Source organism: Cheilinus undulatus, linkage group 13 (assembly GCF_018320785.1).
Source record: "Cheilinus undulatus linkage group 13, ASM1832078v1, whole genome shotgun sequence".
NCBI lineage: Eukaryota > Metazoa > Chordata > Actinopteri > Labriformes > Labridae > Cheilinus > Cheilinus undulatus.
In genome coordinates this window covers 17,549,761-17,576,725 of record NC_054877.1, presented here as the reverse complement: position 1 = coordinate 17,576,725, position 26,965 = coordinate 17,549,761, and the positions used below count along the sequence as shown (strand labels likewise).

Below are 26,965 nucleotides of genomic sequence, written 5' to 3'. Positions count from 1 at the left end.
ATCAACAAGATATGCGAAACTTCAGCTGGGCTGTCACTTCGGTTGGATGTCTTCTGTAAGAGGAATGGGATTCCTACCGAGGAAAAGCATTTTGTGTGTAGTTTTCTTCATTATTCTGCTTTCAGAGGGACATTTCCGATGGGTAAGTTTAACTTAACGTCAGTGCTCTCGTGACTAAAAGATGACTCAGCTCGGTCTGCTGTTGCTAGTGTGATGTTTATCCGAGGCGGCTAACGAAAATACCATTCAGGTCAGTTTAGCTACTCGGGGTTTAGACTCAATCTACCCAGGATAAAATTAGAGCCCAGTAATTGGTTTAGTAGTACCACAGATATAGCAGTGGCTGCGTTTAATGCTTGTAGAAAACAGCACATATCGTCACGTTATCGAAACTGGATAAGATGTTAGCTTTGACATTTCTCAGAGACTGATAATGATGGTACATGTTGTCTCCTAAAGCCAGAAGTTTCCCATTGTCATGTATTGACAGACGGAACACAAACCTTCATTTTAGGTAGATAAGAGTATAAAGCCTAGACGAATGTGTTCACGAAAATATTGTGAAATTATTCTGCTAGATGTTCTGCAATATCTGGAGACGCTGGAATAATGAAACATCGAAACTGCAACTCAACAGTTAGCAAGCTGGTGTTTCGGCTGAAAGAGTGACCGTTTTAACTGGTGAATGCGTCTGTGGATGTCGCAGTTACGACGGATGTTAAACACTTTAAGTCCTGGCAAATGTCTGCTTGTTTATTATCTGTTGTAGTGTCAAAATACTTATACTTATAATTATAAATGAAATTAATACATAAACACAGAAGTTCACGTTTAAATATCTGTGGCGGCGAAGATAGCTGTGACCCATTCTGCAGTTGACACGGTCTCTAGTTTAACCGTAACACCTGGTAAAAGCCGGGTAGATGAATGAAGAAGCACTACGGGTGTTAAAATTAGGTGTACTGTCTTCTATCGTCATTTGAATGTAGGCTGTGCAAATACAATACGGGCTGTTAAGTCTGAAACTCTCATAATAATTCAAAAAGTAGTGCAAATTCTGATAAAATACTGGTATAAATATAGATATCGGTAGTTGTTGTGAGACCACTCCTACAAAAAAGAAATTATAAGCAATATATATTAAGTAATTCCTGTTTTTAATTCTAAAAACATCATGCAAACTGCTTCACATTGTCTATACAGCACCGCTACTTTGGATATATTGATGTGTTATATATATAGTTGTGCAATTTGATACTCCTCTCTCTATTCTGATTGAAAATATGACTGGTAATTTGGAGTTTTTATGCTTTGTAGGGATTTGATTCTATGAAAACCTAGAAAAATGGAGATTTTATCTTTTAAAAATGATAAAAATAAAAGCTAATAAATAAACAGATGGACGACAAAAGCCGTGGGTTGTACCTGGATTTGTGTTTTTAATAAAATGATCAGCAGAGAACAAAAATGGGCACAAAAGTGTGTTAAAAAACATATACCTTTATTAAGTATTTACTAATTAATCATGACCTCAGTTGTAGTATTTCTGGTGAAGATGTTAGCTATTAGAAAAAAGAAGGCAAAATGCACAACGAATAAGCCCCTGATCCATGCATCTAATCTGTGCCCATCAGACACTGATAAACTTTCACTACCAGTTCCCTCTTTCTGACGCTATCATTGTTTGCAGTCCCCTTTCATGAGGTAATTAGGTCAATCCACTGCAATTCATGCAACTTTTTCAAAGTGTGCCAAACTGCAAGGTTGATCATTAGTTTTTGAAGATATCAGCATCCTGGTAAAAACATCAAGATATAGGAAAAGTAAAATATTGACTTCTTTAGGGCTGCAGAGGCTACTTTAAGGATTTCACAGAAAATTGCTTACATTTAATCTTTTTGTGAGTTTGGCAGGGTCATGCATTGGCTTTGTGATTTTCAAAAATCACTTCAAACAAATCTTGCATGGATCCAGTTCCCTCTTTAATAAAAAGAAAAGCCTCTTATAACATACTCGGAGGCCTGCCAGTTGACTTTGGACAGTTTTCCTTGTCTGCAAGCTGTGTAAAAGTCAGGGTAAGGGGATAATGACATACAAATGCTGCCCTTGAACTCAGGAGCACAAAGCACAAGTAGGACAGAGTTTAACACTGGGATCACTCATAAAACAGTTTGTAGACTAAGTGAATTAACTTCCCTAGGCAGCCCTCCCAACTGCGACCACGTGAGAGCTTTGATGCTGAGTTGACGGATAAAAAAAATTTTAACTGCAGAGGTTTTTTAGTAGATTTAACAATGTAATAACATGTTAAGTAACACTTATTGCATTTTGTTGTTTTTCTTTTACACACTATAGCTTTGAAGTTTCCACAGCTCAAACCTGACTTGGTTGTAGCTGTAACAACAGTGTGAAAAGGTTGTTATCTTATCACAGATACCTGATCCTAGCACTCCTTTTCAGACCTCTTTTCATGTTAAATGTTGGTTTAGTCAACTTTGGGGGACATGATTGAGCAACTGTTTATATCTGTATTATAAGGCTTACTTTTGTAATGAAAGAAGAAGTGAGATTTTTATTTTCAGACTTTCTGAGCACGAGATACATGAAGGATAGGATATGAGACTCACACGTGGCTTATATATCAGATAGCAATGTTCAAGTGTCAAAAAAGTCAAAAAGCACTGTAGCATGGAGAGAAGCTGTTTGTTTTTAGTTATTAGTCAGTGGCATGTTAACAAGACCTTGCACTTGTCCTTCCTAGATAGTAGAAGTAGGCCGTATCAGTTTAATGATTCAGAAGACTGTACAGAGTAGAGAGGTTTAACATAAGCAAACCTGAAGACTAAAACAATAAGGCCAATGGGATTTTCTTTATGAACGATTTGCAGATGTGCTCACCATATTTTTGTTTGTCTCTCAGGTTGAAGCTCAGCACTGTGTGTGGTATGGGGAATGCGGGGAGTCGGAAAAGGTGCCTGGAAAAAAGTACAACTGCAACTACACTGGTCCCCCCATCCCGCTGGAAAAAGAGGGTTATGAACTTCTCACGGTACAAACAATGTCTTGATGCCTCAGTTGTTTTTTGCTGACACTTGATGCTCAAATGAGTCAAATGCATCAACTTCTGTTTTTTCATCGGTCCTTTTTAGCAGCAGGGAAATACTTGAATCAGAGTGATGTCATGCATTTTAATGTTTGTGTGCAGGAACTTTGTCCTGGATACGACTATGGAAACCGGAGCCTCTGCTGTGATACTACACAGTTGCACACTCTCAAAGGAAGTCTTCAGCTACCCCTTCAGTTTTTGTCTCGGTATGCACTGGCTTTATAACATTAACTAATAAAGCACATGACATGCTTGGAAGGGTATTCTCATTCCCCTTCACAGCAGATGAACAAAAACAGAAGACTATGTGTCTGTTTAAATGTGTCAAATCTTCTGTATTATTGTTCTAACATGCACGCCTTGCTTTTGCATGCTTTAAATACTAGGTCAGAGATAGAAAGATCAATGTGATTTTATAAGGTTGGCATATTTTCTTTATCTTTGCTGATTTAGTTTACCTTAGTGTGTGCATTATTGTCTTGTTTTTTTACCATGAACTCTTAAACTTTAACTGCTTTTATTATGTTATACATGTGCAAAACAGGAGCTCAAGAGGACAAGCATCAGTACATTTTATTTTATTCAGTTTTCTGTGATACTGAGTAAAATAAGATTTGACTTAATCGTCGTGTCTTGGGATAAAGATTCAGCCATTTTTAGTCTTTATTTGCGTAACACCAATTCATAACCTATGTTATCTCAAGGCACTTAACAACAAAGGCAGTTTTAGACTGTACTCTCTGTTATATTACTTAGAAAGCCCAACATTTATCCACCATGAGCTCAGCTTTCATTTTACCAGGCAGAAATCAGAACCAGACTCTTGTTGAATAGCCATCACCCAAAGTGTTTTGGGCTTGTGAATTGATAGAGTCAGAGGCAGAAAAGAAAGAAAAGGAAGATAAAATAGGAGAGAAGAGAGAGATGCAAATAAAGAGAGAAAAGGGGGTGCAAGAAGAGGGACACATAGGAAGAAAGACGGGGGAGATGCAAAGAATTAAAAGAGGGAGGTGCAGGAAGAGAGAACAGAAGGATATTCATGCATTGTTATCTTAAAATGTTGGCATACGTTAGTTAATATCTCAGAAAACCAACCAGAATGTCTGGTAAAATAAACTTATACATGCATGTCTACTTCTGTAGGGCATCCCTATTGCAGTGATCCCTTGTCTGTTCTTAAATTCTGCTCTCCTGTCCATCATGTTTCTGTGCAGATGTCCTGCATGTTTCTTCAACCTGATGAACCTCTTCTGTGAGCTGACATGCAGCCCCCACCAGAGCCAGTTCATGAATGCCACCCAGGTTAAGGGTTTTAATGTACTGGAAGTGCAGTACTACATCGGACAGACATTTACAAATGGTAAGTTCACTGCTGGATGATAAAAAAAAGCCTGTCCCACGTTTCTGTCATGGTCTTTGTGAATAAGCAGGGAACTGCACCAAATATCCAAAGTCAGAATCTCGCTTGTGTAAATCTGTGGTTGGCAAACACCAGAAACATTCATTTTTGTCAAATTAAAAAGGGGACTTTACAGTGTAATGTCACAGAGGTCAAGCTTTTCTCTAAATAATGAAGTTTTGTGTTTTTCAGCCATGTATAACGCCTGTAAGGATGTCCAAGCACCATCTAGTAATGTGAAGGCGTTGTCACTGCTTTGTGGGAAGGATGCAAATGAGTGCAATGCTACAAACTGGATCCAGTATATGTTTGATATCAACAATGGACAGACCCCTTTTCCCATCATTCCAATATTCTCAGGTAATTCATTTTCTGTTTCTATCCTTGTTGCTCAGTGTGTAACACTCAGATCAATGTATCATCTACCTACTTGTGTTACAATGTGTATTATTAATCTGGCATGTTGTGTTATGTGGTTTCTGTGCTTTAGATGCCCCAGTGTCCGGTTATGATCCCATGAACAACCAGACGTATAACTGTACAGAGGGTTTAGAGGACGGTTCAGGCCCCTGCTCCTGTCAGGACTGCTCAAAAGCCTGTGGCCCCAGACCTGTGCCTCCCCCTCTCCCCTCTCCATGGACGATCCTTGGTATGGATGCCATGACTGTCATCATGTGGATCTCTTACATGGCCTTCCTACTAATCTTTATTGGGACTGTAGTGGCAGCTTGGTGTTACAGGTAGGAAGACTGACTGATTTATATTAAAAAGTGTATAAAAGATTGAAGCTTAAATCTCTATTCATATTGAAAAAGCACATTCTTTGCTAGATGCTTGCCTTGAGTTGGTATAAACTTGACTGACGTGTAGGTTTTTCATCCAGGAAAAGGACCATCATGTCTGAATATGGCCCCATATTGGACAGCAATAACCCATTATCTCTCAACAGTGATAACCCTGACCAAGGTATTGTGCTGCAGTCAAATTGTTAACATCACTAGAGAGTAGATAAACATAATTGTCTCATTGCTTCAACAAATAGTTTTTTTCTTTTTGTTTTTAAATTTTAGTTAACGCATCCTGCTGTGAAACACTTGGCGAACGCTTCGAGAACATTCTGCGAATCATCTTCAGCTCCTGGGGCTCTTTCTGCGTGCGCCGTCCCTCTCTGGTTATACTGGGAAGCCTGGTAGTCATAGCCGCCTCTTCTGGAGGTCTGATGTACATGCGCATCACCACAGACCCAGTTGATCTGTGGTCGTCTCCCACCAGCCAGGCTCGCCAAGAAAAAGACTACTTCGACAGCCACTTCGGACCCTTCTTTAGGACTGTGCAGCTCATTATTACCACTCCGCTTGTCAATGACACTTACTTGTATTCACCATACTTTGGAGGATCAGATGTCCCATTTGGAGCCATCTTGAACAAAGAACTCCTGCATCAGGTGGGTCAGACAAAGAGAAATTCAAAAGGGGGATCATTGGCTTGATTTATTTATGGCTACTACATATTTTGACATGATGTTCTTTTACATGGTCTTTTGAAGTGTTTGTACATTTGGTAGCCTGACTGCTGGCAAACTAAATCAGAATTCTCAAAGGCCGACTAATTCACCCTCAGATTTTTCATGCATGTTTAGCCCAAAACTAGTCTAAGCATTTTTGGGCATACACCACACTTCCCTCACTGGGTGCTTTGGCTCTGTAGTTGGGTAAGATAAATGTGTAGAAGAAAAAAACAGAATGGCGATTGTGGGATAGCTTGCATTGTGCTTGCACCACAAGTCACAAGAGTACACGTGAAATGTACAGAGCTTTAAAACTATCTGTTTTCCCTGTTCAGCACAAAAGTCACTGAGTAAAGGTCTTTGCTCTCTTGAGTCCCTCTTCTTAATGCCAAAATTTGCAGTGGGAGGCAAAATGGACTTCTGCTACAAAGAAAAAAAAACAGTGATGGGGATTTTGTGGCTCTTTTACTCCTTGGAAAAAAAAGAGAAACCACTTGGTCCATCCACCTCTGTTAGAGCCTTTTATACATTTTGGTTATTTGCAAAAGCTCATGCCAAAGTGACTCTTGTCATGTGGTTGTGAGTACAAATTTTGGCCTTCACCACATAATGCATGGCCACAGCATGATGTTTAAGGGGAAGTTTCAGTGCAAGGGGGAGAGAAAGAGAGAAAATGAGCTGCAGCCGCTTCTCTGAGTAGTGAGGTGATGATCTACCACCGATTCCCAATGTTTTTTCCTAAGAGCACCCCCCCCACCCCCCCACTCGCACCAAGAAAAGCTAAGACCCCCCTCAAGGACCCACATGGAATGAGTACACATGAATTTTAATTGTTTTAACTGACTTGTTCTTAAAAAAAATCTGTGTATATATTATCCATTGTTATGACAGTGTGTTAAGTCTACTCTTGAAAAAAAAATAAAAAAAAGGACGGGTTAATTTTAAAGAAAAACTCAAAATTCTCAAGTTTAAAAAGTAAGTAATTTAAGAAGTAAGTAAGAAAAAATGTGTTTTTACCTTAAAATTAATGGAAGTATGAGAACCAAAACTTTCAATTTTTGAGTTAAAGTCAAAAATCTAACCACTGTTTTCAATTAGTTTCTAGTAAATTTTTGACTTTACAACGTAAAATTTAGGAGTTTAAAAATGTAAAATTTTTAAGGTCCAATGTTAAAATTGAACACTGATTAAACTCTGATATTTTGATATTTTTTAACATAAATGGATGACTCTTATCTCTGAAATTCTGAGTTTGTTTTGTGATTATTTACAACTTTATTTTCTCAAAAAAATATTCACTTTTTTTTTTTTGAAAAGGGAATGCTTCCTGATCTTAACTGGCATTTCTCAACTGGTCAAGCCTCAGACCCACCAAAAACCCCTCTGTGAGAAATAGTTACCCAAACTTTTTGATAACTTTCCACCAATCAGATCTTTTTAGTGAAAAATGTACGGTTTGTACCTCAGATGGTACAAAACATGACAAATCAAAGAGGCAAGACAAAACAGGCCATGTTTTAAGAGTTTCATAGACTTTTAAGCACACATTTTTTTCTTGGCACACCTTTGCGACACACTGAAATGTCTCCGCAACCTTCTTTTCAGTCCCAACCCACCAGTTGTGAATCACTGATCTTAACGACATGCACAAATGTGAAAAAAGCACAAAAACCAAACCTGTTCAGAAAAACGACTCCAGTTTTGGGGTCGTGCAAACATGTGACACCACATAAGATTGTTCTTCTTTTTACATTTGTTACAATCTCAGATGAAACAAAAACAAAAACCTTAACACATTCTCGTGTTTATAAATCGATTCTCCCTCAGTGCTTGTATACTGGGACAATGGCAGTAGTCTGACTTAATTCTTACCATCAATTTCTTGTCTCCTTTTTGTCCAACCTTACCAACCAGGTGCTGGATCTGCAGCTCGAAATCGAAGACCTTGTAGCCACACATGAGGGTGAAAATGTCACCTTGCAAGATCTCTGCTTGGCACCGCTGGCTCCTTACAATAACAACTGTACCATCTTGAGTGTCCTCAACTACTTCCAGAACAGCCACTCAGTTCTGGACCACAGCATAGGAGACGACTTCTTCACCTATGCCGACTTCCACAGCCACTTCCTCTACTGTGTCAGGTGAATTTATTTCTTTGGAGGCTAAAGTTCTTGTTTTCACTTTCAATATATGTAACTAGACTAGCACTAGGTAGGCTTAGACCTCCACTGCCTTCTGAAATCTTTTGTCAGTTTAGAAAAATGTCGAAATCTGATAAGGGAAAAAGATGTAGCAAACTCAAACACCTGCAAGTCATGAGAATCTTTTTTCACAAAATGCTGCTATCTGCAGTTTGTGGGGGGGGAGTCTTAAAATAGCAGAATCTACTTCCTCATTGGTTGTCATGCAGTTGTTCTTTATTTGTTCTGAACTGCATGACAGTGTCATTAGATAAACGTGTACTGATGATTGGGTTTATGTTATAGAAATGTGATTTTTCAGACTGTAAACTCTGCTTTTTATTCTTCCTCAGTGCACCAGCATCCCTCAATGACACTACCCTCCTCCATGACCCTTGTTTAGGCACATTTGGTGGCCCTGTGTTCCCATGGCTGGCTCTGGGTGGATATGATGGTGAGCTGGTTTAACTTCTTTGGTGTGAACAGAAGTAGAAACATGGCAGTTTGTATCACATTGCAGTAACACAATGTCATAATCTGTTTACAGCCTCTCTGTGGATTGTTTTATAGCACTAAGAAAGAAGTTCTGCTCTCTTGGTCATTGAACTTTTAAACATTGTTCTCCTAATGTGGTAGTCTAAAATTGTATTATCAGAAGCTTGGTGCCCATTTAAATACTTTTGAACCAACTGTTTTTGTAATTGAGCCGGAATAATTTTGCATGAACAAAGTGTTTATTATCCTGATAATAATCTCCTTTATTGTACGTACAATTCTAGTTTAAGTTATACATGTGCTGTTTTAAATGATAATACAGTGAAATCATGCAAGAGTTCTTCTGCTCCTAGAGAAACCAAGACAGGCAGTGTTTTTCAGGGAACTGTACCTGTGATTTTACTTCCTCTTCCATAAAAGGAGTTTGTGTTTGCACGTGCTACTGTGATAGCCTTTATCAATGTAACTGATACGAAGGGTTGTTTATTTGATGGCCTTACTCTCATCCATTATTGCTTTATTTTATGATGCCATCGGTGCATGGTGATTTCTTCTAAATGCACACCTTTTCTCTAAGCATATATCCTTCATGCGCTGGAGTAGTTTAGTTCATCTCACATATTAAAGCCCTGACTTTCAGCTTAAGGCCGGGTGTGCACCGTGTTATTTCAGGATTCTGCCTATGCCACACACTTAAACAGCATCACCAGCAGGCACAATTAGCAGCTAAATAATAAATATTTAGTGTCAGCTGGAGGTATTCCTGCGGCTTTCGTGGTGATTGAACATGCTGGCTGACAGTTTGCAAAGAAAAACAAGCTGAAAATGTGTTGGTGAGTCTGCTTGTGGTTCTGCTTTCACTGTGCTCTTGTGTGCAGTCATATGACCAAAGTATGCCAGAAATCCATCTGACAAGTTATGAGCAGCTGGTCAGGCTGCGGTCTGCCATTGTATCCCACCTGTACACTGCATGACAAATTATGCAAGATCAAACCAAAAGTCGGTGGGACGTCCTAGTGAGTCAAGCGTCTCAAAATTCATGAAAATCACAAAATGTACACCTGACTTTATGTATTTGTTCATAAGGTGTCTTCATACCTTAAACCTGCGCTGAGTGCACGGATATTAGGCAATTGAGTTTTGTGACCTGATCTGTTTTTGAATGCTTTTTTCCTCACTCTTAGAAGTGAACTTGTGAACTTCCTATAGGAGGAAATCAGATGCAGGTGCCATGTATTTATGTAATGATGGAGGGTGTGAACTGAACTGATTTAGACCTTATATCAAACTGTGCATAAATATTAGGCAGCTTCATTACCTCAGGCAAAATGAGCCAAAAAAAAGAGATTCATCTGACGCTGAAAAGTCAAATATTGTAAAATGCCTGTAAGATGGACGCAACTCTCCTGAAATAGCTAAAATGATGAGATGTGACCACAGGACAATCAAACGTTTTGTTGCAAATAGTCAACAAGGTTGCAAAAATATAGTGAATACATTTTAAAAAATCAACTGAAAGACTTGTGGAGAATCAAGTGTGAAGTTACCAGAAACCAATTATTTTCCAGCACAACCATATTCCTGAACCGTAATCTGCCTGTAGTATCTAGAAGAACAAAATTCTCAAGTACTCAGAGGTGTGGCAAATGTAAAGAAGGCTGAAACTCAACAAATGAATAAGATTCATGAGTTAAAGTGTCAAAATTTGGCCAAGAAATACCTGAAGATAGATTTCTCAAAGGTTTTATGGACAGATAAAATGAGAGTGACTCTTGGATGGATTGGCTCACAGTTGGATCACTTTGAAGCACCACTTTGAGGTAGGTGCCAGCAAGGTGGAGGAGGGGTTTTAGTATGGGCTGGTATCATTAAGGATGTGCTGGTTGGACCTTTTCAAGTTGAAGATGGACTGGAAATTAACTCCCAGACTTACTGCCAGTTCCTGGAAGATACTTTCTTCAAGCAGTGGCACAGGAAGAAGTCTGCAGCATTCTAGAAAACCATGATCTTTATGCATGACAATGCTCCATCACTTGCATCCAAGTACTCCACTGATTGGTTAGCCAGCAGAGCCCTCAAAAATGATTGAGTTATGACCTGGCCTCCTTCCTCACCTGCCTTAAGTCCCTTTGAGAGCTTGTGGGTCCTTCTCAAAGGGGAGATTTACAGTGAGGTAAGACAGTTCACCTCTCTGAACAGCATTTGGGGGGCTGTGGTTGCTGCTTGGGTAAAAGTTGACGGTGACCACATCAGAAAACTTTCTGACTCCTTGGATGAAAGGCTCATGGCAGTGGCTGAAAAGAAGGGTGGCTCCATCAGCCACTGAATACTTTTGAAAGGCCAGAATTATTAATTGATCATCACTTTGAGTTACTTTTTTATCTTTGCTTCAGAGGTGAGAATGAACGAATGAGTTGAAAAATAGTCTTTTTTTAAATGTAGTTTCCTAATAATTCTGCAAATTAGTACTTGCCTAATAATTTTACACAGATATATATTCCTTTAGGATAAATATAACTCAATTTCCTTTGTTGAGGATTTGGATTTGAGGCTCAGTAATATTTTGAATTGACCATGAACAATTTATGTTTTCATGAATAACATTTATCGTGATGAATACCGTTTACACAATTGTTGTATTTCCAACAAAAAAAGTATAAAATTTGGTCTTGGGTGTGTGACGAGATGCTGTGCCACAGGATCTCGCCAGACTTAAACAGACAATATATAAGCAGTAGTTCGTGTTAATGGATGATTACTTATTTAAACATTTCAGACTTTGCCTGCAAGCACTATAAAAGTTTTCTTAAAAATAGTATTAAATCTCATACTTGTGAACACAGTATCTCTTCTCATCTCATTTGAGTTTTCTGTCCCCTTTACTTGAAATGAATTCCAAAAAATACCCCCAAATTTTAAAAACTGGTCTTATCAGATCCATATAAGGTTATCATATGACTTTGAGACTTTCTTATCATTAGTTGGGAGCTTTTTGAGTTTTCCTTATCAAATAAATGATAATTGATGCAGTCTTTCTATTTGTCTGTGTTACAGATACAAACTACAACAACGCCACTGCTCTCGTGATAACCTTCCCCCTCAACAACTACCTGAATGACTCAGTCAAGATGGACAAAACTCTGGCGTGGGAGAAAGAGTAAGACATCTGTCCTTTTTTTTCCCCTGCAGGCCCTGTTATCTAGCTGGTATAAAGTCCCAGCTAATGGTGTCTTTGTTTGCAAATTTTAGGTTCATCAGCTTCATGAAGAATTATAGCAACCCCAACCTGACCATCGCGTTCAGTGCAGAGAGGAGCATTGAAGATGAGATAGACAGAGAGAGCGACAGTGATATTAGCACCATAGTGATCAGCTATGCCATCATGTTTATCTACATCTCTCTAGCTCTGGGTCACATCCACAGCTTCAGGAGGTTACTGGTAAGCATTAATCACTGAGCACTGTCATGCATTTTTTAGCTCCATGTGTCTGTTAGCGTAACACATATCTAAAATACCTCATCACATTACGTAGCATGTCTCCTCTTTCCTGTGTGATGTAAGAGCTTGCAGAAATGATTCACTAAAACTAGTGAAACATGCTAGATGACTTTCTGCAACTCAAATGAAAAAAAAAAACGATTATTGTAGGGAAGACCATGATTAATCCTCCATGTTTTGGCCCATACAGGTGGACTCTAAGATTTCTCTGGGTATTGCTGGCATCCTGATCGTGCTCAGCTCTGTGGCCTCCTCACTGGGGATCTTCAGCTACTGTGGTATTCCCCTCACCCTCATTGTGATTGAAGTCATTCCTTTCCTTGTGCTGGCTGTGGGAGTGGACAACATCTTTATTATAGTGCAGACATACCAGGTAACTTCTTCACTCTTTAAACCTTCAAATATTATGTAACAACACACTGTTCTTTCCATGTTTTTTTAATGTGTACTCTTTTATAATTACTAATTATTTTTATTACAAATTATGATAACAGCTCATGTTTTAAAGAGACTTTAATGTTAGTGTCCTAAAACTCAAATGCTACCAGTAAACACTTTTTTAGAATAATTTGAGTTTGTATTTCCACACAGCGGGATGAGCGGCTGCCACAGGAGGAACTTCACCAGCAGATCGGTCGTATTCTTGGAGATGTAGCCCCCAGCATGTTCCTCTCCTCCTTTTCCGAGACAGTGGCTTTCTTTTTGGGTAAATCTCTGATACAGATCTCAAGTTTTTAGTACACTTACTATGTTTGAAAGCACATTCAAGTACAGCTACAGTTGTAGCTCAATTGACTACTGTCCTTGCCCCAGTATTAAAGCTCTGGGGAACCCATTTGTTGATGGGATTATGTCTGACTCAGCTATGCTGGGTGCAAATATGTCCCCTTTCATCTAGTTCCTTCTGTTCCTTTTTCAGGTTCAATTTACTAAAAAATTAGCAAGCAGTTAATTGCATATTGAATGATAAAAAATACAGAAAAACTGAGTAGCTTTTTACATTTTGAGCATTCTGTAGTCTTTATTTGTGGCACTGATGCACTTTATCCCTCTGGCTCATGGTGGACAAACGGTAGTGCAATTTGATCTATGCTACTTTTGGGATCAATTTGTTGAGGTAAAGCCTGACATGGAAACTGTGGAGAAGGTACAAAGTTCATAGTCCAGTGTGGGTCTGATTGGGCAGCATACATTCAAGAGTAAATGTATCTCCATCTGCATTTAGAAATTCAGTTTCGTAAAATATCAGTGAGAATAACGGGTATAACAGGAACCCTACATGATAAGGTCATATTAATGGATAGATATTTGTTTCTCTTACACATATTGAAATGAAAAAATAACTCACAAGATATCTACATTTTGAGATTTGAAATTATGAACTCATCAGGAGGCTGCCATGTTTTAGACTGCTGGGTAGTGTGATGTCATAAGGCTTCAACGGTCCTATGCCTGTATTATTTCTATGCATATCTCACCCATTACATCTTTATATTATGACAATGATGGCACTGTTAGTGAAGAGAAATTCATCAACAAGACCTTACTCCCAGTGTAAATCAAAGTAAATGTAGTCATAGAGGCAAAAAGACGGCAAGTGGATCTGATTTTGTGCTGTCTGTATTAGTGCCTGCTGAGAGAAAGAACAAGAGCGAGCCTGCCTGGGTGAGTGGTCCAATCCATTGACTCCTGTCCAACTTTAAGTATCACTATCCACACCTGGTCTGACCCTCATCATATTACTGTGTCTCAGTGATCACCTGAACGCTTCCTTCTTTATATGTAAATAAACACGGAGCCCTTCTCACCTGCAATAGCCTATGAATAGGAAATGATGAAGACATACTGCTATTTATTTATTTATTTTTTTTTTTTAATTATAAATTGATTTAGAGACTCACATCATGATAAGCACGTAGAGACAGAGCATTTAAAAGATGGACCAGGCAACTTTGAAGACATATTGAAGACATGAAGCAGGTTACATGGGGCCTAAACATACTAACAGAAAGAATTTGTTTGTGAGTTTTCTTTATATATATACAGGGACCCATGAAATCAGTGCTTGCTGCTAATATCTCTGGGTGGTGTGAATCACATCAGTCTGTCTTAATACTGTCTCTACATGCTTAACACTGTATTTTATAAGGTAAGTCTCTGTATACATTAAAAAGAAAAAATGGGTAAGGTAAAGCACTAATGGTTTTCATGATATATTGCCATTAATTCCTGTTTTGAAAGGCTAATGAAGGTGAGTGGGGCTCCGTTTTATTTGCATATGAGGAGGGAAACCGTTCAGGTAATCACTGAGACATTAGACATATGATGAGAATCAGACCAGCTGTGAATATTAGTACTTAAATCGGTATGGGGTCAATGGCCGGGACTTATTGCTCACCGAGGTAGGCTAGCCTCTCTTTCTCGCTCGCTTTCTCTTTTTCAGCAGGCGCTAATACAGACACTATAAAATCAGCTCCACTTGTAGTCTTTGCCTCTATGACTACATTCACTTTGAGTTACACTGAGAGTAAGGATTTCCTCTGTGCTCATGTTCACAATATAATAATGCATAGAAAAAGTACAGGCAGAGAAGGGTGGAAACCTTATGTAGTCACGCTACCCAGACTGCAGTGCAGACTAAAACATTGTGGCATCCTGGTGAGATGAGACACATATACATGTTGAAGAGATACATATATCTATCCAATATGATCACGGAGAGTTCCCTTTAAAGTCCAGATTTAGTCAGATTTGACTTTTTCTGTCTTCATGGTAGCATATTTGGTGGCAATATAAATTGCACTTGACATTTTCTAAATAAGAATCTGGCCACAAAAAAGCTACTTTATGGACAGAATTGGCCCCGTTTGCAACAAAAAGTGCTTAAATCACACGCTGATGATAAATCTGTCGACTTTGTCTTCTTTAGGAGCGCTGTCCAACATGCCTGCCGTGAGGACGTTCTCTCTGTTCGCTGGCTTGGCTGTCTTTATTGATTTCCTGTTGCAGATAAGTTGCTTTGTCAGCTTGCTTGGCCTGGATGCTAAAAGACAGGAGGTGAGACGGAGGGAATGCTGGTTACATAAATAACAACACTGAAGGGCTTACAGATGGCTCATAAACCTGTAGAAAATCCTGCATGATTATGACATTTCCTCCTGCCAATCACTGCAGATGCTAATTGAACAGATAAATCCTCCTTTCTGGTTGAGTTTTTGCAGAACATTGTAATTAGCAGATGGAGGGATTGCAGTGGAAACTTGCTTGCAGACTCAGAAAGTCTTGCTCTCTTCAATGAGTTACTCACTTACCAAATTGCTGCGTCTTTCTGTGTTTTTACAGACTAATCGACTCGACATCTGCTGCTGTGTGAAGCTGCCAGAGGGTCAGGAAACAAAGACACAGAGCCTCCTCTTCTGGTTTTTCAAGAAAGTCTATGCTCCATTCATCCTCAAAGAGTGGGTGCGCCCTATCATAGTAAGTACCTCTGCAATGCCCTGTCAGCCATGTGTTAGTCCTTTTATGGAGATTTCCCTTTCACTTTACTCCACTCTTCATTTAGACGCTGATGCACTGAGTTGGACTCATGTCAGGGTGAAATATTTGCAGCTTTTATTGATTATTTTGTGTGTTTCACTTTGTTTAGGTTTCAGTGTTTGTGGGAATGCTCTCCTTCAGCATTGCTGTGGTGAATAAAGTAGAAATTGGGCTGGACCAGAAACTCTCTATGCCTGACGTAAGTCTTCTTTCACTTTCTATCATACCTGTGTTGTTATGTGTTTTTAGTGGTTGTTGCATTAAATGTGTTTTAATAGATTTCTGCACGGAACAATGGGTCTGATTTTTATTTTGTCATGAAAAAAATTAATTGAGCAAAATCAGTCCATGCTGTGATTATTGAAAATGTGTATGTCTTTGCCTCATGCTTTTCTTATGCTCTTTTTATCCATTTAGGACTCCTATGTGCTGGACTACTTCAGGAATATGAGCATGTACCTTCACACTGGTGCTCCAGTGTACTTTGTGGTGGAGGAAGGTATAAACTACAGTAGCCCAGAAGGTCAAAATGTTGTGTGTGGAGGAGTTGGCTGCAACAACAACTCTCTAGTCCAGCAGGTCTACACCGCCTCTCTCATTAGCAACTAGTAAGTTTGGGCAATTTGAGATAGTTCTATAAAAAACAAACAAAAAAACCCCCAACAATACACATTAGATGCAGCATATCGCTGGTATTGGGCCAAAACCTTGTATCTCCATTTTTAATGATTTCAATTTTTTTAAATAAATCAGTGCTATTGGTCACCCTTTACATCTATCAGTGGGTGTTAACCACTTTTGAAGCAATGAAGAAATATCAAAAAGATGCTGATCATGACCATTCAGCATTAAATTAATTGAAAAATACAGCATTTTTTTTTTATTCCCTAAAAAGTGGTGGTTTTGGAGATGCAAAGTTTTGGCCTTATATAGCAATATATTGGAATGCATGTTACAGCATGGCCTAAAACCCTGAAAATTATTTCGCATAATCAGGTGACAGGATTAAATCTGTCAAATCTTGCCTACCTTAATGTGACCTATTCAATTCCCTTTTCCCTCGTCCTCTTAGCACAACCATTGCCTTCACTCCGTCCTCTTGGCTCGATGATTACTTCGACTGGGTGAAACCTCAGTCGACCTGCTGTCGATACTACAACTCCAGCGGATCTTTCTGCAATGCCTCAGGTACAGTTTTATCAAATGTCAACATACCATGGGTCTCTGCCTCGTGATCCTTATTTCACAAGCTGCTGCATGGCGTGATTTCATCATTTAGTTACTGTTCATGAACAGCACACAGTGGAACCAGGGACATTATCTGCTTCATAATGCCCGTAGTGTTTAAAACATTGAGAAATTCAGTGTTGTGGGATTTATTATAGAGTACATGCAGTTTCAGGAAAAATGTGCCTATCGCAAAAGTATTTCATATATCCATGTTGCCTCTGTGTTGCATAAAAGCCTAAAGTTTTCTTGATTTTTAAGGTCAGAATGATAAAAATTGTTCTTGATTTAGTGTTTCTGAAGGTATGAGATCATATCTGTGTGGCTATTTGATTTTACTGCAGGATTTTTTCCTCTGACTTGATGGTTAAATAGATGATGATATTCCTGATATTGTTTTCCAGTGGTGGATCCCTCTTGTGTTCACTGTCGACCGTTGACCCCCGAAGGGAAGCAGAGGCCAGAAGGAGAGGACTTCAGGCGCTTTCTACCCATGTTCCTGTCAGACAATCCAAATCCTAAGTGTGGAAAAGGGTAATTTGATAGCTCTGCTCTTTTATTTTTAAATTAAAAACACATGAAACTTTCTTATGTGCCCAAGAATTTCATTTCACAGTCTGTCACTTATGCTGTGGTTGATAATTTCCCTTCTTTTATCATTTTCACCAGTGGTCACGCTGCCTATGCAACAGCAGTTGACCTCTCCCCTGACAAAAAGGAGGTCGGAGCCACTTACTTTATGACGTATCACACCATACTGAATGAATCCTCTGACTTTATACACGCTTTAAAAATGGCCCGAACCCTGGCTGAAAATATCACTGAGTCCATCGGCCACAAAGTCTTTGCCTACAGGTAAGTTCTGGTGTTATTTAGTGTTTTCATTAAGCAAAATAAACCACAGAAACCCCAGGCATTGCTGTTTCTGTGGCAAGAATAAGCTGGAATCAGTTTTTTGTTGAAGGTCTTTTAGGGGAAATATTTGTGAGTGATGTTTTGCTTGTTTTGACTTCAAGGTTCAAGTACATTTGAGGTGGGAGTGGGTCATAGATAAGCACACAGCAAATAAAGCATTTTATAAAGCTAGACAGCTAAGCACTGACATCATCTAGTAGACTTTGTACCAAATAAAACTGAGAATTTAGAAGTTTATAGATTTGGAATTACTGAAAGGTATGACAGGATATGACACAGATACAATATTTAATGTTGATTGAAAGAAAATGAACACCCACTGATAAAGAAAAGCAAAATTTAGTTAGATAATCCATATTCTTCTCTGTTCATGTACAAAAATGAACTAAACTCCAGCTGAGACATTTTTAGTGATGTGTACTCAAATGTCTTTTCCTCCTTTGCAGTGTCTTCTACGTCTTTTACGAGCAGTACCTCACCATCGCCTACGACACCGCTCTGAACCTGAGCGTCTCGCTGGCATCTATCTTTGTGGTGACGACCGTGTTGCTGGGCTTCGAGCTGTGGTCGGCTGTGGTCGTCAGCATTACCATCGCCATGATCCTGGTCAACATGTTTGGGGTCATGTGGCTTTGGAACATCAGCCTCAATGCAGTCTCTCTAGTGAACCTGGTCATGGTGAGCAGCATCATGAAACACTTACTAGCCCCTGAACTGATTTCTGTCCAAATAATGTTGACAAATATTACCTTTGGTTTGGGTTTTGAAGAATATTTTAAGGATTTATCATTTCTCTTATGGCCATGATCTTTAAGTTTTATTGATCACATTCTGTGTTTGATTGTACAACCCCATTTCCTTAAAGTTGGCATGTTGTGTAAAATATGAATTACAATAATATGTGATGATTTGCACAAAATGTCCTGTATTTAAATGAAGCTAGCATAAAGGCAACACATTGAATTATTAAATCGGGATTGTTTTTTTATGATGTGCCTTTTTAGAAATATGATGCCAGCAGCACATTTTGCACAGCATGCTAACTTCATTCAGCTTACGCAGTGGGCTTTTATGTTCATTTTTGTTAGTTTATTTAAATTTTTTATTACATTTTTTAATTTCACTTTTTTACAGTTTCATTTTAATGTCTGATTGGACGTTTAAGTTTATCTTGCAGTGTATTAATAAAAAAATAACATACAGTTGATCTTAAAGTCTTCAGAGCCCTGACAAAATATCAGGTTTTTGTGATGTAACTAAACTAGGCCAAGACAAATTAATTCAGAACTTTTTTCACCTTTTATGTGACCTATAACCTGTCCATTTTTACTGAATTCAACTGAAAAACAAACCACCAAACCCATAATGAAGCATGGTGAAGGAAGCATTATTCTGTAGAGCTGTTTTTGTTCAGCTGGAACTTTGGGTTTAGTTATGGTGGCATGAATTATGAACAGTTTCAGATACCTGTCAATTTTGATATAAAAAACTCAGGTATCTGCTAGAAAGCTGAAGATGAAGGGCATTTTAACCTCTCAGACAATGATCCAAAGCATCCATATCTATAAAAGAATTGCTTTACCAGAAGATAAAAGTTTTGGACTGGCCCAGCAAGAACCTGAATCCTGCTGAAAATCTGTGGGGTACCCTGAAGTGGGATGTGCACAGGAAATATCCTCGTAATCTGACAGATTTTGAGCTCTTTTTCAAAGAAGAGTCTTGAAAATTTACCAAGTCAAAGCACACCAAGCTGATAGTAGTAGTGAAATCAAAAATGCTTCCATGAAGTGCTAGTAAGTTTTTTATTTCCCCCTAAAAAAAAGATATGACTTGGCCTCGTTTTTCAACACAAAAATCTGATATTTTGTAGGGGTGTGTAGATTTGTATAGCTACTAATTACTGAATAAAATGTTTCTTTTGTAACCACATTCAAAAGAGAATGCCACATGTCCACTCCTGATTTTTTTTTTTTTTTTTTTTTTTAATTTTCAGGACAGCCTATCCAGAAAATTCCCAACTTGCTTGTTCACACTTGTCCCTCAGAATGGAAATTTCTCTGCAGTTTGTCAGACAACAGAGGGGTCAGAGAGGAGGAATATACTATGGGGCTATTGGGGAAAAAATCTGGGTAAAATTGGGTGAAAAATGCAGCTGCTTGCATTCACACATGCAGCTCACCCTGAAAAATTAAGGAAACTTTCAAGAGCTCTGTGCATGTGTGAATCAGCCTTCCGTCTACATGGAGTATTTTGCAGTGGGAGTATTTTGCATTGGGTAACCCTGTTACCGTATTTTGCATTGGGTAACCCTGTTACCTAATGAACACTCCCATCCCAGTACTCCCATTTTCCCTCCCCCGCCTCTTTCTTGCCTGACTTGCCAGCTGTGAAAGGGACAAGTGTTAAAAAAGGAATTTAGAACATTTTCTGTGTAGGTTTCCCTGGAAATTATTAGGAGTGCATCTGTGAAAAGAGCTTTTGTCTGACACTACATTGAAGAATTTATGTTTATCCAACATATGTGTTAATTTGCCTTTCTGAATGTAGACACAGTAGCTTACAGAAAACCGTGATAATAAAAAGGAACAGTACAATATTAGAAATAAGATACATGACAGTTTAACATAAGAGAGAACAGAAATAAATTAAATGTAGACATATTGGTTACAAAGACAACAGATGTGATAGACCCAAGGAGTAATACGTGTCGTGCTTTCTGAGTATTTTTTACATTTTAGGACTTTAATAAGTGATGGATTTCACCACTCTGATAAAAACACAGGTTGTAACTTTAAACCCTCAGACATATTACATGCTGGCTTGTCATGTTGCCAACCCTGCAGGACTTTGTTCTACCACTGTTGTCTTGGCCATCGGGGGAATTTATTTCTCAACCTCCATCTACTGTAAAATATGTAATTGAAGGCAGCGGAATAAATCTTTAATTGGATGGATTTTATTTCTATATGGTGATGCTGGGTTGTGTTCTGTCTTGTGTTGCAGAGTTGTGGTATCTCGGTGGAGTTCTGCAGTCACATTGTGCGAGCGTTTTCCATCAGTGTGAAGAAGAACAGAGTGGAGCGGGCCGAGGAGGCTCTGGCTCACATGGGCAGCTCCGTAAGTCTGAGTTCATTTTTAATTAATTTACCAGAGGAAGATTTTTAAATGGAAGTAAATAAGGAGCCTTCAGTGTTCAATAAGGTTTTTTTATGATTTAAAACAAAATATGGTTTTATAACTCAGTGTTCTTTATATTCTTTAGTCATTTGGACTTCTCACTGCTGAGTGTGTGCTCACTCAGACTTTTATACGTATATCTTCATTTATAAAGCTATTTCTACAGAATAACAGACTTCTTCTCCTCCTTTTAATCTTAAAGGCTAGGGATCAAAACCTTTGTTCTTTTGACCTTAGGAAATTGGTCTTGCTCAAAGTCAAACTGAATTGTTGAAGGTTTTAAGCCTGTTTCAGACTGGGTGTGTGAAGTACTTGTCTTGGCTTTTAGACTGCCTGCGTGATCTATGTCTCATTCACCTGATATGCGTGTCTCATGCACGGGGAATCTAGCAAATAGAAGGCTTGCCAATTTTTTCCAAAGCCACATGCATCTCGTGGCATGAAAATGATCAATAGAGGGCCACAATTGCTTTGTTTAAGCAGATATGCATGTCCACATCAGTAAAATGTGTTTGCAGTGTGATGACCCTGATGAAGGCCACATGCTGAAATATTTTGATGTCATAAAACCGTTCTTTAAATTTCAAGTATTAGTGAGGCTTTCTCTGTCCACATCAGCAGGATATGTCACAGGCAAGATGAACACAGAACAAGTATACTTCTGGTTTATGAAAGCAAACTTCTGGTTTAGCACGTCTGTACAGAATGCTTTTTTTCTGAATTACTTCTGGCTCAGTTCAGCTAAACAGGAAATCAAGTCACTTGTGTGAAGAAACACGGGTGCAAGCTGTAGCACACGTGGGAGGGATTCTTTCAACTTCTGTAGAAAGATTTTAAACAGCCAATCAGGGTGAGTCTGATTTTTTTTCTGTGTAAACTGAGTGTAGCTGCCATTCTTGGCCAGGACTACTTTGTAATATCCTTTATTTTAGTGTAGCAAAGCGGCCTAAATAAAGATTAAATTTGTGAAAAATGATGGAACTGGAGATCCAGTTTTTTTCCACTTTTTCATCTACCTGCCACTGTGGCTGATGGATTCAAATATCCATAAACATTTTGACTAGCCACTCTGTTTCAACAAGCAGCATCCTTTAAAAAGTTAAGGCTTATAATATTTAAGTTAATGCCTGTTAAATAAGAGGGGGTTTTGCACAAATTATCCAAACTGTCACTCATTTAATTTTTTTTTTTTTTTTTTTTGCCCAATATCTCCTATACTTGACTATGCAAACTTTTGCTGTAATTTCTACAGGGGCACTGTAAATTCATAGGAATTTTTCTGCATTGTAAGTTTTTGACTTGCTAGAATGTAATACTTCTTGTGCATTTTCTACAGTCTTAAGCCAAAATTCATGCTTTCTTGAGTATCTTGAACTTGCAGCAAGCAAGACATTGTTTCAAACACAGCTTTAGCAGATACACCAGATGCAGCTCTGACAGAGGGAGGAGGGGGGCAGGGTCTTTAGCTTGGTTAGAGTGTAGGTCTGCTCAGCTTTGCACACAGTCAGTAGGAAATAGCAGAAAAAAAGGGTTGATCTATGCCATTAAAAAAAAACATCATTCTTTTAGGTTAGGCTACTTCCATCTACCAGCTGCAGTGGTAAGCTGAGCAAATTCACCTGATACTGCTCAAAAATACTCACATTTGGCAGGTGGTGGGTGCTAATTTCCCACCCTAATGCTATAGCTCTGAAAATAAATCTTGAAATATGAAACACTTTTTTGGATTCTTAATCTTATTAAGGATGATTTAAATAGAGTCTCAGTTTGGTAATTCTTCCATAATATGATATCTATCAAAATTCAAGCTCATTTAATCCTTCAGTTATCAGGCTGTGTAATTGATTGTAGTCTGTGCTTACGTTAAATCTCAGTTTTGTCTTACTTCTTTATGCATTCTATTTATTTTTTTTATTTATTTATTTTGCTCCCATGTTTTTCTACCAGTCTGCTGTAACTGACATGTGAATATGACTGTCTGAATGCTGCTATGACTGTTTCCCTGATTTAGTTTCCTCTAAAAACTATTTAGAGTGATTTAGTTGTTTTGGTTTGTTTTCACAAGGTTTGATAGACTGTAAAACTGAATTGTCACCTTGGGATGCATAAAATTAAAATCTGAATCTGAACACTGTTTAATTCCTGCAGGTGTTCAGTGGAATCACATTAACAAAGTTTGGAGGGATCGTCATCCTGGCACTTTCAAAGTCTCAGATTTTTAAGGTCTTCTACTTTAGGATGTACTTGGCCATCGTGCTGCTAGGAGCCGCACACGGCCTCATCTTCCTTCCTGTTCTGCTCAGTTACATCGGTCAGTAACATTTAAATAATACAAACCAATCGTAAAATTCAGCGCTGAAATGTGTATTAAATGTTCTGTCTTTTCATTTTTATAGGTCCCTCTGTAAACAAAGCAAAGGTGTTTGCTTCCAACAAACGTTTCATTGGTACAGAAAGGGAGCGCCTCCTCAACTACTAGCAGGCCGGTTGGAATGACAGTGAACAATGAACTATCTATTATTAAGGGAGTGACTGTATGGGTGTGGGCGCGGGCCGTTTCTGTGATTACTGACGCACTCATCATCATTTCCTATGCAAGGATATAACTCAGGAATATACCCATGAAGAGGAGTACCAGAGGCCTTGTCAGACTGCCAAATTATTGATTTTCTTCAGAAGACTTTGGACCCCCCGACGTTGCCCCTCCTCCTTCCACTTTTCATCGTCACACTACAGGGAACTTTGGCAACAGAGAAACTACTCTGACAGTGTGGAAGTAGGAGAAACACCACGTCAAACGTCAGCTAACAGATGAACTCCCTGCTAACTCATTATGCTAAAAGATATTTGGATTTGGGAAAACTAAAGTGTGAAACACGTCGGTTTATTTGTGTTTTTTAAGAGGAAACTAAAGTGTAAAAAGACATTTTTGAAAACTTGACTTTTGTAGAGCTATTTGATATCATGAATCATTTACGATGCACACACAGCACACACTGGGGAGCTAACAGACAGAAATAATATCATAGCTCCTTATAAACTGGCATTAGCATGTATCAGATCTGGGGCTTTATTGATTTACTGTAATGTATAACAGGCATGCTAGTTTTGCCTTGCATTGATGTGTTTCTGTGCAGCTTTTAAAGATTTGAACGGCTGGTTTTGACTACTACTTTGGATTTATAATGAACTTTGAGTTTAAAGCTCCTGTGAGGAAGTTTTGTTTAGTTTTAATTTTGCACCCCCTATGGACAAGGCAGTATCTCATGCAGAAGTTGTACTTTTTGGGGGGAAAAACCCATCTAGTTGTCTTTTAATAGTCAAATATGTCACTCATTGTGAATCTTGGCCTACGAAAATTTAAAGCTAGCAAAAATTTTTCACAGGAGCTTTAAATGACTGACTTTAAGGTTAGGGAGAAATTGTATCTCTTTTCACCCTTTGCACAAGTTTTGCAAGAGCAAAATTCCATCATGCAGTAGCTCCGGAATACATTGCATAACATTACCATCCAAATACTCTAGCACAATATGCCTTCATCGATGCATGAGGCTCATAAAGCGGCATTTGCAGGTCTTTAATTTCAAGATTACCAAGTAGCTACATAACCTGGTGCAACATTTCATTTTAGCTAATTATTCTTAAGTGTCCTTTTGAAGTGTTTGCATGACTCTGGTGCTTTCATGGATGGTCCCATCAGCAACCCCCTGTGTGCTATCAGTCATAGATACATGCTGATGCCAGGTTTTTAAGGTGCTGTCATGCTAATAATGGTTTTACACTGAAGATTTTGCAGTTACTGAACAACTTTTTGTTGCATAGAAAGGTGAAGAGTTGAAGCTTCATGTTGAAATGTAGATAACTAACCAGGACTGCTTTGGATTTATTCATTCAGCTTGATATGTTAATACAGAATATTGTTATAAATATACAGCATTACAGTCCTGGCTTTAACATTCCCGCTCGGTTAAGTCGTCATTATTTTTTTATTTTTAATTATTAGCATTTTGTTACCATGCTTTTGCTGTTCACAGTATGAAATCATGGAAGAGAACAGCATCATTCTTTGTTTTTAAGTTTTGTTTTCAATGTGCTTTTTTTCCTTGAGATGCAGTTAAGTTTGTTGCTGCAAAAAAGCAGTATACTGAAAAGTAAAATCATGGAACTAAGTGAGAAATTTTTATCATCAATAATGCAGACATGTTAACAGTGCTGTGCATTGACATGGACAAATCACCGCAGAATGATTGTGACTTAAACATTTGGATTCTTTAGTTTTAAACATTTTTAACACATTAAATTGTTCTCATGGAAATGTGTCTACTTCATTTGGATATTTGCAGGAAGACAAAGAAGATATGCCCACTCACTCCTCTTCTTCCTGTTTTTCTTTTAATAGCCCTGCATCTACGTGACATGCACATAACCAGCCCTTTTCTTGATATATCCTGAAGGATATGGCTCAAAAAATCATTTTTCATGCTTATTTTTGCAGTTATTTTGATTAAAGCCTCAAGGTGAACCAAAATAGAAAAAAACATTTCCAATTTTTGCATCTTCTGTCAACTTTTAAGAACAAAGTCAGCATATCTATTATCTTGTTATGCTGTTTTTAATACCATAAGGTTAAAAGAACTGCAGTGGAGGCCTCTGTTGCATATGCAACACACTTTTTGGTTGAGATTGCTCATACTGACCACAGTGTGGCGCTTGAATCCACTCAAGTGTTTCTGTCTGCATCGTGCTCCCAGTATTGTAGTGGGAGTGACCTAATTTATGCTCCTTGAAGAGAAGCAGTGGTTGCCATGCTTCTTACACACTCACTAAATTACACTCTGCAGAGGACAGTGTCTTCAAAGTCCACATAGTTTCTGTGTGCAGTCGGATGTTCTGTGTATAAATCTGCAGTATTTGGATATTTACCCCCAAACTTCACAGGCCGTTAGCCACTAACATCCCATGTGTGAGTCTGTGCCAAAGCCCAAGCCGTGCACTTCCTCACGGCGAGTGTTGTTGTGTCTGTCTGTCCTGTTCTGTTGTCACACAAACCTCCAGCTCATGACTTATTTATCCGCTGGCCCTGTGAGAGCGGGGACTGTTCTTTGGCAGGGAGATTAAAATATTAATTTCCTCTGCAGGTCCTGCTCGGCTGTCTGGGGGAGAATACATGCAGGTTGTGAGAGAACTATTATGTAAGATGTGCATGGCTTGACTCTCACCAGAGTTGAACCTGTCCCCTATTCTTCATTATGACAGAAAGGCACACACCCACTGCAGAGTAAGGGTGGTGCAGCTCAACGAGATGGAATGAAGAACACTATAGGAACAATGCAACTGAAAAAAATAATACTGTGTAAAGTAGATGTTTTTGCTGACATATTCCACTTAAAACTAATCAGAGTTGAAGATGTCAATGTAAAGCTTGTTTTTAATACTATGACTAAGAGGGCATTTGATACTGATCTGAATTGGTACTAATAATATTTTTAGTAAGTAATTCATTGTAAAATAAATGTTAAATGAAGCATCCAAAATTTTGAAAATATTTTAAAGAAAGAGAGCAGCATTTAGGTATTTATTTTCAATTTTGCATGTCTTAAACCAGTGCTTCTCAACTGGTCTAGTGTCAGGAGGACCCATCACTTCCTTAGCAGCAAAACTATGGCACACATTTCTTAGATTTTACAATCATAACAAAGTGTTTTTTAATGAAAAGGGTTCTGTTTGGACATCAAATGGAACAAAATATAGGACAGAATAAGGAGTTGAAGGCATTTTCTTCAGAATTAGGATTTATTTATGTACAAGCTCTAGTTGGGTATTTTTTTTTTTAGTAAATACGTCTGTGTGCATTGATAGTATGGCTGTGAGATGTGCAAAGGGGGCAGGAATGTTGGCTAGGCATGATCAAGAATATAAACAG

At 38.5% G+C, this 26,965-nt stretch overlaps 1 protein-coding gene across 1 annotated transcript; it reads left to right on the top strand.

The window, feature by feature from the left end:
• On the top strand, positions 1–26,305 carry npc1 (Niemann-Pick disease, type C1). Its single transcript, XM_041803295.1, has 25 exons — positions 1–142; positions 2,921–3,049; positions 3,206–3,312; positions 4,321–4,466; positions 4,698–4,865; positions 4,996–5,245; positions 5,389–5,471; positions 5,576–5,949; positions 7,927–8,153; positions 8,546–8,646; positions 11,742–11,844; positions 11,937–12,126; positions 12,377–12,559; positions 12,778–12,892; positions 15,116–15,243; positions 15,529–15,663; positions 15,833–15,922; positions 16,141–16,331; positions 16,796–16,911; positions 17,355–17,484; positions 17,620–17,805; positions 18,312–18,543; positions 20,869–20,982; positions 23,191–23,353; positions 23,439–26,305. Exons 1-25 carry the CDS (start codon positions 47–49, stop codon positions 23,519–23,521), a joined length of 3,840 nt encoding a protein of 1,279 aa, XP_041659229.1. The 5' UTR covers positions 1–46; the 3' UTR covers positions 23,522–26,305.
• The last annotated feature ends 660 nt before the right edge of the window (positions 26,306–26,965 follow it).

Excerpts from the sequence above, each read along its gene's own strand:
- npc1 (XM_041803295.1), top strand. The coding sequence starts at position 47 with ATGTCTTCTGTAAGAGGAATGGGATTCCTACCGAGGAAAAGCATTTTG. Across the intron at positions 8,154-8,545 it reads CACTTCCTCTACTGTGTCAG|TGCACCAGCATCCCTCAATG; the intron begins GTGAATTTATTT and ends ATTCTTCCTCAG. Across the intron at positions 12,560-12,777 it reads TTATAGTGCAGACATACCAG|CGGGATGAGCGGCTGCCACA; the intron begins GTAACTTCTTCA and ends ATTTCCACACAG.